The sequence below is a fragment of the Thermobia domestica genome, chromosome 8 (assembly GCF_964235325.1).
Source record: "Thermobia domestica chromosome 8, izTheDome1.hap1.1, whole genome shotgun sequence".
Lineage (NCBI taxonomy): Eukaryota > Metazoa > Arthropoda > Insecta > Zygentoma > Lepismatidae > Thermobia > Thermobia domestica.
Genome location: NC_137461.1, coordinates 11,425,170 through 11,437,860, shown reverse-complemented (window position 1 = coordinate 11,437,860; position 12,691 = coordinate 11,425,170). Strand labels below are relative to the sequence as shown.

The window sequence follows — 12,691 nt, the reverse complement described above, 5'->3', positions numbered from 1 at the left end:
TTGAAGGAAAGTGTGCATTGACCACTCACCACTTGTGTTCAGAACATGCTTAGAAGGACATGAATATGGAAACATAAAAAGAAAAATATATGAGTGTAAATAGCATATGTAAAATTATGCAAAATCGTAATCAAACTTTGATACCAGAAACTCGTTATGCTGAAAAGGTATATGTTTAATGGATAATACGTTTATTTGTAATATTTGTAAAATTTTTGAAAAATTATACTTAATTTTTAAAGAATTCTAATACATCTTTAAGATGAAGGAAAGTTTAAAATGCGCCAGATTGGTCCATTTATTGATAAATACAAATAACGTTTACAGTCATACTGTATCACTTTTGAAAAAATGAATGGTGTTGGTCTTTTTTCTATATACATAGCTTTCAAAATAAACATATTTCTCAAATTGTGTATAAAACCCTTAAAACAGTTTATAAAAATAATTATCTACAAGAAAGACAGAAATATTAACAAACCTAGGCAACATAATAAAATAAAAACAAATGGGCTACAGTGGTAGCCCGCACGACTATCCACGTCACAAAAATCCGCGCGCGTATTGCAGGGTTAATAATGATACATAAAATAATTCACTGAATGTTGCGTGATAGACATTCATAAATAATACCATTTTCTTCACTATCATATTTGCGTCGTAAAATGTTTCTTAAAAGCCATGCATTCTTGTGTATTCAAAAGTGAAGTTCCATGTAGCGTAAAATGTATGTATACTTCATGCTTACTTGTCATGTCTCAATCTGTAATTCCTTCTTTCACTGCTACCTTCTCCATTCGTCTATGCGAAAATGCTTGTTTTCGGTATCGAAAAATAAAAAAAATCTCAAAATAAGATCCTGAAACGGTAGAACCAATGGATGTTCAAAGTTGTGAAATAGTGATGATTTAGCCACAGATATATAATAAATTGAAACTAGGAGCAAGTGAGTAATTTTAAAGAAGTTGTAAAATGTGCTCCAAATTATAGTGTAAACAGCTCAAGATGTCGCATTTTCAGAAGATCAAGTAGAAAACATTGAAATAACACACTAACACATTACAAAGATAATGAAAAGAGAGGAGAAACAATTTATAGTCTGTACATGTCAGGAACAGTAACTGGTCTTCATAAAACACCATACACATACCATACCAGAAGGCAATCAAAAATTACGTGGGTTTGTGAACATAAGTCAGAAGATATTTTCCGTTAAGCTAACTTCATTCAAAGAAAATAATTTATTTTTAAAGTATATTTAAACAATGCCCGTTTTCTCTCTTTTGAATGAAAGTCCATTTATACTAAAATTACATTCCCTTTGTCTCAGGGTACTGTTAGAGTTAATTTCAAACCTCTGATGTATTTTCAGTGTGTAATTTCACAATAATCATTTCGTTCTTCAACTTGTGCATGCCGAAACAACAAAAAATGGAATGATTCTTTTATGAGTGGTACAAACATAATGATATAAATATAACTCTAGCATGGTGAACATAATTTAAATCATTTTCAGTGAAGTTTCTTTTTAGCAATGAAGTATCTATCTTGCATATTCGTAAAGTTCAGATATTAAATATGTTCTCTTATACTCACGGACTGTAGGTGGCTGCACTTCAAGTTCCACACACACCCTTCTCAGTCATTCAGGGTCTTTCTATTTTATTACATCTTTTCATGATTCAGTCTGAATACAGTCTTCTTACTTAAAACTGGCATTGGGGAGCATCAGAAGACCATGGTCCTAATAAAACCTTCTCTGTTTAAGGAGTCACACATTTTTGAAGCAATCCTTGTTACAAATGTCATCCATTTTTGTGCGGACTGTGTGTGACATGGACATTTTACATAGTGCTATTCTGTTGGTTCTTTAATATTTAGAAATGACAATTGATTCTCAATTCTGACATGAAACATTATTGCTTGTGAAGAATGATTACAGGTTGAACTCTGTACTAGTTCTGTATAGCTAATGGCTTGAAAATTAAGATAGTAGCAGGAAACGTCTCACTCTTGTACAAGTGATGGCTGATTTCTGGACTTTAATAATATTCTGGAAGCTAATTATGTTATATGTTTACTTTCATCAACCGCCATCGACAACAGAAGTTTTCCGAGGTGAGTAGAGAAAGATTTCCACGGCACTACAGGATCGGCAAGTTCTAATACGAGTTCGACTAGATACTGTAATATGTGAATCTGTTTAAACAAATGTTTTGAACTGTGTTTTACAGAAAAGTTTTTAAAGCAAACTAAACTGCTGTGTATGTCTTCATATTTCATGTGGCTATTATTTTCAGCTCAAATAAATGATCTTTCGTTGAAATGTACAATCTCAATATATAATTAACCGCGATAATTTAATGACACGAATTCTTTATTCCTATGACGTTAACGATAACAACGTTGCGATATTCTGGAGGTATGACTCGATGAATTTTCCAGATTGATCATCACGTGGTTTCTGTTCATTCCATATAGTTTTAAGATGCCTCTCCGATACATAAGTGTCAGAATAGATTCTTGGACGCATCACTCATCAAGTCAGCTTGACTAGGCACATAGGAAGCAAACAAGACTTTTCAGACGAAAATTGCAGAAGGGAGAGTGAACCTTAAACTTATGGTATTGAGTGCAAAAGAATTCTTCTCTCATTTCGCTACCTCACAAAACGTTTTTTTAAAAAAACAAACAAATTCGCTTAAAAAATAGTAAAATAACTTCTTATACTCAGTGTTATTTAAAATATTTTGATATAATTATTTTGTCGTCGTTCTTACCCGTCTTTGCGTTCTTCGTAACGATATCGTTACACACTTTACTACCAATTTGAAATCAGTATTAAAATAGGACAATAGTATTACGTAAACCTACCCGGCAAATCACTTTAAGTACTGTCACAAAAATAGGGTAGTTTTGTTTTTAATTACGAGGATATAGCTCATAAGTTTATAAAATAACGGGGAAAGCATTTGCAGAAAACTTGAGTTTTCAAGAATCATAAAATTCAAGAACCACTAAGAAATATGATGCAGTTCCAAAAGTAGTAAATACAATATTTGAATGAAATATTAACATTGTATGTGTATCTTCACACGATTTTTCACAATAAAATATTTATGAAATGCGTCCTTAATTCATTGAGGTATATTATAATAAATATGTACCTTCGAATTCTTTAATTGTAAACAATATTCCATTTTACAGGAAATAGGGTAATCTGTGACTTAATGTGAAGTTGTCCCCTGTGTTACCTGGAATCCCGAGTTCTGCCAGTTTGCGCCAATGGACTTTGTAGTGGACAAACACCACGTTTGTCGTTTTCCTTACTGTTCTTCCGTATTCTCTTACAATTTTTATTTCACCATTTCGCTCATTTTACTTTTATCTTACACAGCATACCTGTGGTAGTAATGTTGATAAGTTTCATTTCATGTTGTTTTAATTTACAGGAAATATTGCTCTATTGGTATCATTTATTGCATGGATACTTGTGGCAGGTTCAAGCGCTCTATACAAAATTGGTGACTACAAGCAATGGTCGGTGTTCGTGAAAGTGATAGCAGCTTTTACACCATTTAATGTTCTATATTTGTCTCTCTGCAAAATAGTCCTTGCTTGGGAAATGGAAGGTATTTACAAATTGTTTTCTTTATTGAAAAAAAAAATAAAATGTTATAGTAAATAACATTTTTTTTAAAGTTTTCCTACTCTTCGATAGATCCCGTCTTTAAAAATGGTTGCTGGATGATGAATATAAGTTATAATTTTACATATAATAAAAGGCTGTCCCTAGGATGATCTAGCAGGTAGCCCAAATGCTAATAGTGGATGTAATTTGAGTTCGATTCCCATTACAGGAAGTCACGAACTAATACTTTCACATTCACTTTTATTTATTCCCCGTCTCCTTCAGAGAAAAGGGTATAACAATAAAACATTAAATTACAGTAACCATTTAATTCATTTATATCATCAATGCTGTCATTACAATGCATGAATCATTAACTCGGAGTACAATATACGCTATGTTGTTTCATTTTCAGTTATCTCACAGCAATAAAATGTCATATAATCATCACTAAAACACACACGATCAGTATTACACATATTTTATAAATGATATCAGAAAGCATGGACAAGAACGTAATTGTACTCTTCGCTCTTCGCGTAGTAGGTACAACGGGCTAATAAAACACACTGTATCTTACAGCCATTTACCACGATTCTTAGTTGTGTAAGTTGAACTTTTATGTTCCATTAAGAACTTGAAAACTAAAATTGCAGTGGCGCAGTTTTTGTGTACATACTTTTATCGGTTTACATTTGTTTCATTGTTATTGATAAGCAGAGATTTTAAACATTTTGTAATGTCTACATAATCAAAACTACCAATGTCCATTGATTTTAGAAAAGATGACTATATGGTACTCATTATGAATAAAAAAAATGCACTAATGTAGTTTATTATCTTTGGTAAACTATTTGAGCTTTTCTAAGACGATAGTATTAATATGCTTGGTGTAGTTATTTATTTTATGAAACTTAGCACAGTATATGATTTTCCAAGTATAATACTCTTATTTCCAGATGAAATGTATTCAAAATAGGACACACATTAAGACGTCAGTATAACTATTTCATTGCATTGCATTTTATAAGTCCAGCTTTGTTTCCACCAATGTTCCATGTTGGTGACTTATTTAGCATATTTGTCCTTGATTATCTTTAATAGGAGAAGCTATACTTCTCTGTGTCTGTTATTATAGGTCAGGTGAGGTGATTTTGAGTTTAACGTCCCGTTCAGTATCGAAGGTATATGAGGCGTGGACCTACTGATTAACGTAGAATCCGAACCACATTACCGCCCGCCGGGAATCGAACCTGTGTCTCCCACGCAAAAGGCGCGTATGCAAACCGCTCAGCCATGTAGGAGCTGCGTGTTATTATAGCTGGCGCGTAACTTGAATATTGGAGAGAAGCTCGTAGGATTTCAGGTTATTTTTATGTATTATGAACACCTCAATTTATGAAAAACATAACAGTTTTCCAGTAACCTTAACTGCAGAAATTTTAACCCACTTCATTACGTACCTTGTAAGTAAACGTAGGCTCTAAACAGAACCTAGGTTTGATCACAAGGGAAATTGATTTTCAGTGTATTCGGTTTTGGAGCAACATGCCTATTATTTCATAGAAATAAAGCTTTTGAATACTCTGTCAAATAAATATAAATACAACGAAAATAAAATAGAAGAAAAGAAAGACATAAAAATGTCGAAATCTGGCATACTACATGATGTCAGATATAAGTATGTAGAGAATACATTGTTAATAGAATAGTATGGAGAACAAACGCAGGATAATGAGAATCATTAAGATTTTTGTGTAGTGGATAGTGCCTTGGAGCTGGGTGTTACAAATCACTTTGGCATGTGTTCAAATGGTATGTTTAAATTTAATTCAATGTTTATAAAGCATCTGCATTTTGTTGTCAAGAACCAATGTTAAAAACTTATATCTGAGCTCTAGAATATAGTACATTAGAAAGTACATATTAAAGAAAATCTAAACTGCTTACAATTTTCTCTCTAAAAGGAAAGTAATATCGAAATATTTTCTTTAATATTTTATTAATGGCAAATCATTATAGAATAAAATAAACGAACATTAAATTATATCAACACTACGAAAAGATATATTTTCTGAACATGGGAAGAATAATGCGTAATAAGGATAAAACAAGAATTTTGAAAATACCAGAAATTTTATTGTTTTTTTTATAAAGTTTTGGAATTTTTCCTGCCATCAAAATATAAATGACATTTGAAATCGACTCTATAATGCTAATCTAATTTGCCGCCTTTCTCTTTTAAGTTTAGTTAGATCTATAACCAAAGGTGTGTCCGATTCTGTAAATAAGCCGAAGTCTTGGAATGAACTGGAAGAAGCTGTTGCTATCACTCTGTCTCATAAACAGAACCGATCACTTTCTAAAGGTGTATCGATCAGTTTCAATCGCATTTTTTATTGTCCCGGAAGACATTCTGCTTTTATGTTTCCTTTACTGCTGTGTTTAATAGTCTTTTTGTCCTTTTCCTCCAAACAAATCTCAAAATATGAAATGTCACTTAGCTACCGAATAGTAGCAATTTAGTGGAAGGAATCTTATTTTTCTTCATGTAACTACAGTTCATTAGAACTGGACATACTCAAACGGACTTCCGTTAGAAGAGCACTTCACTGTGTTAGAAGAGCACTTTACTGTAATTTCACATTTGTAAGAAAATAATTCAAATAGTTCATTGTTTACATGTGAGGTAAATTTTCAATTTTATTCCTAAACGAATGTTTCCCTATATAAAAAAAGAGAGATTCTTGTTAATAGACGGTCAGACTTTTTCGCCCATTTAGAATTCGATTTAAAAATCATTTCTCGACCCACCCTATTAACTAAATATAACTTTGAAGAATTTAGAAGCCACATTTTTCACTGTGATCCAAAATTATATAAAAAAAGGTTTTTTGCTTTTAATAAGAGTTTACGCATCGATTTTTACACATTAATCTTGAGTGAAACTTCTGCTTGATCATTTTCTGAATAAGGAGAGGTCGATTTACATATTATAGTAATGATCCATTTTCTATCCTTAGGAGCAGGAACTATAGAAACATCTATTTCATCATTTTTTATTGAAGATTTATGAAAATGCTGCTACTTTCGTACTTAGAAGCTAAACGTATTTTTAAATTTCTTTTACAATACAAGAAACAACGGCAGATTTAATATTTGATCCTGTTGAGACAGAATTTGTTGAATCATTGAAGAGAATCGTTACTTGTACTTGAGAGTCTATATGCAAAATTTCACCTCTTTAAGTTCAGGAATTCGTATTCAATGCTTGTTAGAAAATACTTTACTTCCTAAAGTTCTTTTATCATACAAATTTCACTAAATCTCTCTTATTGGTTTCTTTGATATCGTTACAAAATTGATATTGTGTATAAATTTCATAAAGTTATAAATACTCAAACATAGAAGAAAATGTTTGTTTCCAAATATATAGGTCTTAAACAACAAAATTAAAACTTTCTAACCTCAATTCCAACCACTTTACGACTAAAGCGTATTTTCTCATATTTTTAATAATGAATTGTCACTACAAATTTATCAATATGAATCCTTGTAGTTTGAATCCAAACGGATTGAAACGTACGATTAATTACGACTGTATCGCATAATGCGAATATACTAAATGGGTAGAGGTAATGGAATATAACTAAACGGGTAATATTACATCACGGTAAAAAAAAACGTGGTGTACGAAGGTGCTGTACGTTGTAGTATGGGCCCTATTGAAAAGGATATTTGAGCGGGTCAACATAATTTTAGATTAATACTGTATAAAACAAGATTTTGGATTTAACAATAATCATCGAAACTGTTTTGACTGGGCAGAAGGTAGCATCAAATTTAGAGACTTTTCCCATTTAAGATTTAAACTTTAGGTTGATTTCCGCACAACTTCCTTGCGCGTCCATCTTGACACGCAAATAAAGATAACTTTCTATGCCTGGGAGATTTTGTGTGTAGACCTAGAAGTGGTTAAACATATTCGTCTTTTGTTTGCATAGTGCAGCAGGCCGGTAGCAAGCCCAAAAATGTAAGGGGTGCCCGGCTGAAGTTAGGGGGGCCCGATCCAAACATATTATAGTACATCACCATATTATAGTTCATTTGCAAGCATACCGTGAAAAGTTTAGAGGGGGCCCGCAAAAATTTAGAGTGAACCCGGCCCCCTAGACCCCCATGAATACGGGCCTGTAGTGCAGAGTCTGGATAGAAAGCTGTTAAAGCTAGTCAAGCTGAATACATTTGTCGGCGTTCCTTTACACTGGAAAAGTATGAGTGTAGATTCCAGGTATGTATTTATTATGTAATTATTGTAATTCATTATTGGGCCATATCTGATCATTATTCACCAACATTGTAGTAAATCATGTTATATTATTGGAAATAGTTTGTTCATAATTCTATTCATTCAGCACGTAAAAAATTGATGCGTGGTCCATATGAACAGGCTGGGCAGTAATGATGTCAATTTGATCTCGTTATGAAATAAGCTAACTGGAGGTTGTACATGGTATTCCATGTGAGACTATCACAAAATGAAACCCTTGTACGCTACGCATAAAGTATTAATTTCTCGTCTCATAATAGTTTTGCACTAATTGGAACACGAAAGAACCGCTAAGTTAGATTGCCATACTTTAGATATAAAGTATAGAAATTCTTGCCTAATACTTTGAATGCACTATATAAAGTAATGCTTAGGTGTGGTTAAATTATTGTAAACCTTATACGCAGAAACTATAAGTGAATAGATACCCTTAAATTTCATCATGTTCCATATTCCCAAAATTTTCATCTCGTATGGAATGAAGCGACTAAGTTGCAGTGCAAACTTTTCGTTAGCAGCACTCTTCTTGGTAGCACAACAGCACTCTGTTTCTTAAAACCCAGCAGAGAGAATGAGGTAGGCGTTGTTGTTTTGCACCCCCAAAACAAAGACAATATGGTGATGTGAATAAGAATAAAATATAGTTCCTAAGAGGGAATTATAATCTAAATTGAATCAAAGGTTTTATGTGGTGAAAACTTACTAAATTAACATAAAACTGTAATTAAATTAGATTATGCCTGTATAGTATGGTATTGATAATTTTCGCTTACAATTTAATGTGAATCAGCGTTATGTACTGGCGTAGGAATACTAAAAGGGACAGCAGCTACCCCGCAACAGGAAGCGGCTACCCAAAATATAGCGTTAATGGATGCTCTTACGAGTGAGGCTGCAAGCATCGATATAAACATTGATAAAAAGTGACCACCTGCTGTTTTATTTTATAAGGTGTTACATAAAAAGTATTATAAGATTAAATTGCAATCATAGCCATGGAGTAATTATGTTAGAATAATAAAAAAAAGTTTATGTCGCCAACTTCAGTTTACGAACATTCAACCACGCCGTCATAAGAACATAAAGAAATCAAAGGAAGAAACTTTTATCGTATCATCCTTAATTGAAAGGTACGCCATCCAGGTATCCATTTAAGAGGCAAAGGTTTTCAACAAGAATTCCCCCCATTTTCCCCAATAGCTTATTTACGTGTGTGAAACAGTGAACTGTTATGAGTGAAATGAAAAATGAAATGACATTTTTGAGTTTTACATCCCACGGTTATGCCGGGTAGGCTAAAGGAGACGGTGATGATGAGTAATGAACGAAATGATGGAACGAAGAGTGGGAGGAAACGGGAGAACCCCGAGAAAACCCACGCACACGGTGTTTGTCCACCACAAAGTTCACTTGGCGGGGGCTGGGATCGAACCCAGTACCCAAAATTATGAGTGAAATCGAAGTAGAATAATGTACGTCCTTGTGCTATACATGTCAGTGAAAAGATAAGTCGGCACTTCGATAAAATATGATCAGCATTGCTATTAATATTTTTTTTATTATCGTAATTATTCCGAAAAGTGGGCTACTAAAGGTATAAGAATTGCAATATTCGTAAACGTTATTTTGTATTGAAATATGGATACGTAAGTATTTTATTATGTAGCAATAAGTTTGTGAATTGAAGCTTGCAGAAAATAAATATATTTCAATTCCTTGTACGTTTAGATATTTGATTGAATCAAAACACAATATATTTTGAATGAATATATTTGAGGTAAATCATTATATATGTGTGTTGCAATAATGAATAAGTAAATATTTTCTTTTTTACATACTGGTGTTTTATAAATTGTTTCTTCTTAAATCACGTAATTGAAGACATTAGTCATCCAATAGCATAGCGTCTCGAATCCTGAAATCCATATGCAGTACGCATACATTTACTTTGAGTGGACCATCAGTGGTAAGTAATTGTAGTACAAGGTATAATGTTTGTTTCATCTGGTGGATACTTTATGCTAACCACATCTACTTTATATATTATAGTCCGAACAATAGGCTGTAACTACTTAGCACTTAATAGGATGACCGCACCGATCAGGAGCCGATCCTAGTCCCGTTAAAGAATTGCCTTCCCGAACTCTGGACAGTAGAAGGAATGAACGCAGTACAGTTAAAGAATTAGCGCACTAAACAACAACCAAACCCATTACTGTTTAAGAAACCCTGTTCACCCTGTTCAGAGAAATATTTGCTCTTTCTAAATCTAAAACAATATATTATTTCAACAATTATGTATTATTATAACAACACCATCTCTTTTCCTTTTTTGTAATTATTCTAAATAAATTACTAACAATATGGGAGAATAGCGAGTACTCATAATTGTGGGAACAGGCATGTCTTCCGTGAGTAGGTTTCGGAAAGGATCTCTAGAGGTTACTTCAATCTTTAAAATTACTAAAATTGAAGGCCTAATTTTAGGTCTTAGAACATTCAAGACATTTCATGCAATTATTATTTGTGTGAAGATCCTCGCAGGCGTCCCTGGCTGTACTTCACAAGTTATTTCTGAATACGTTTCCGGGTTAAGAAATACACAAAACATTACTAACATTTGTTTTATGAATTAGTAGAGCAATTACTTTGCCAAACGTAGTAAACATGTCGTAACATATTTAAGAGTTCATAGTGTTTTAGTCGTCATTCTGTTATTACTGTTCTGAAACTAAACAACATTTAACCTACATAAGTATATTTTTTTCTTTCAGTGAAATGTACTGTTCTCTAGCTTCAGAAGTAACAGTGCAAGAGACATTTGACATACCCTTCGGACAATACCACACAAATGCTACAGTACCGGATTAACTTTTCATCTCTCCACCTGATCCTGTCGTGTAGAGTGAGGAAGATTCTGCAGTTAAAGACGCTAGCGGAACAGCAGATAATCTCAGCGGGTTTGCGGTCCGCCTCATGTTTTCGAATTTCGGATAGTATCCGCTTTGATAGTATGAACCACCTAAAACAAAACATTGCAAAGGACTGGACGTGCGCCAGTGATGCTTGCAGGAAGAAGCCATCAGCAGCTCATACACTATGGAAACTGTAATGTTGCAGTGTGCGTCCAATGTTTTGAGGGTTCTCACCATCCAAATAGTGAAAAGATATTGCCAGAGACAAGTGCGTTGATGTGTAATATAGTGTTCTGAGTGATGTTCACACAAGAGTATGTTAGGAAATATATTATTGTATGTATTGTTATCAGTTTGACATTGGTTTGTACTCATAAAAAATAGAATGTTCTTCAGCAATTATTATATTGTTCTTTTATTTTGTGTTTATATATATATATATATATATATATATATATATATATATATATATATATATTGGCGACGTTTGCGAAGTGATTCCTGACACCAAGATAAGACAACAAGTATAGACGAACTTCGGTGCACAAATGCTTCCTTTCGGAGGTTAGGCTGCCAAAATCATGAACAATTGAACTTTTAAGGTTCACAGCTCCAAAACTATGAGAACTATCGAAGTCGGGTCTGGACCTCACTTAGGAACTAATATGTGCCCTATTCAAAAATCTATGTTTTAGAATCGTAACATACGCAAAAGTTTTTATAGAGGGAGTTTGGCTATAATTTGAAGTTTTAACCAACTACCTCTATAAAAATTGTTGCGAAAGTGCCACAGGATTCTGAAATATAAAAATTTGGATATGGGACGTACTGGTTCCTAAGTGAAGTCTTGACCTAACTACGTTAGGTCTCATAGTTTTGGAACTATGGACCTCTAAAATTCTATTTTTCATGATTTCAGCACGATATATCTCGGAAAGGAAGCATTTGTGCACCCACGTTGGTCTATACATTTTGTCCAATCGTAGTGTCAGCAATCACCTCCCAAACGTTGCCGTGTTAAAATAATTATCACAATTATTTTTAGAACAGCTGAAAATCTGTTCAAATTGCTCCCATAACTGCCCAGCGTGTCCGTATGGACACGACTCACAGGAAACACATTACAACAATATCAAGGAAAAAGGCGTTATTATTAGATTTACTGCAATCATATGCAACTAACGTTAACTGAAAATATAAAATCATAAACAAAATAATTCGAGCAGTTATGGGTTAATTTTAATAAGAAGTCAAAATCTGCTGTATGTTGAAGGAAGTACAGTAGAACCATATTTATTCCAGCTTGAGTGGGCCCTACTAACCTCGGATAACCAGAGCTCGTATACTTTCTGTAAAATGAAGTAAAGTAGAGCGCGAACGATGCTAGATACGATGCTATAGGGTACAGTCTAGTAATTAAATATGCACATATCAAGTTTAATTGTTCTCGTGTAAGTTGAAAAGCAAAAGCACTAAACAAAGAAAACAAAAGAATGAAAATAAGTCACTGTAAAATATTTTTCAAAGTACTACATAAAATATCCTGAGGTATTTATGATTATTGTTGACAACAGTACGTATGGTTGCGGAGGTCGCCCATCGTTAATATGTGCGGGTGCTTTGTCCACAAGGCAAAGAATGACTAGATTTTCCGAATACGACAGCGAGAGAGAGCTTCTCCATAGCCGTACATTTTACAACTTTATTGTAGTGATCTCGGGATGACGCACTCGAAGATTTTCGATTTCTTTTTAATAATTGTGTTTTTCTTAACCTATATTGTAAAATTGAGAGTGACTGTTAATCTCTTGAACC

The 12,691-nt window shown here is 33.4% G+C and overlaps 1 protein-coding gene across 2 annotated transcripts in view; it reads left to right on the top strand.

The window, feature by feature from the left end:
• LOC145691548 (uncharacterized) overlaps positions 1–11,183 on the top strand; it is a 169,791-nt gene extending 158,608 nt beyond the window's left edge. For both annotated transcript variants that reach the window (XM_081766956.1, XM_081766955.1), the window contains exons 6-7: positions 3,453–3,632; positions 10,736–11,183. In XM_081766956.1, the coding sequence (XP_081623082.1) occupies positions 3,453–3,632; positions 10,736–10,755 (200 nt within the window). In that variant the 3' untranslated portion in view covers positions 10,756–11,183. The remainder of the gene's footprint in view (positions 1–3,452; positions 3,633–10,735) is intronic.
• Positions 11,184–12,691: the final 1,508 nt, after the last annotated feature.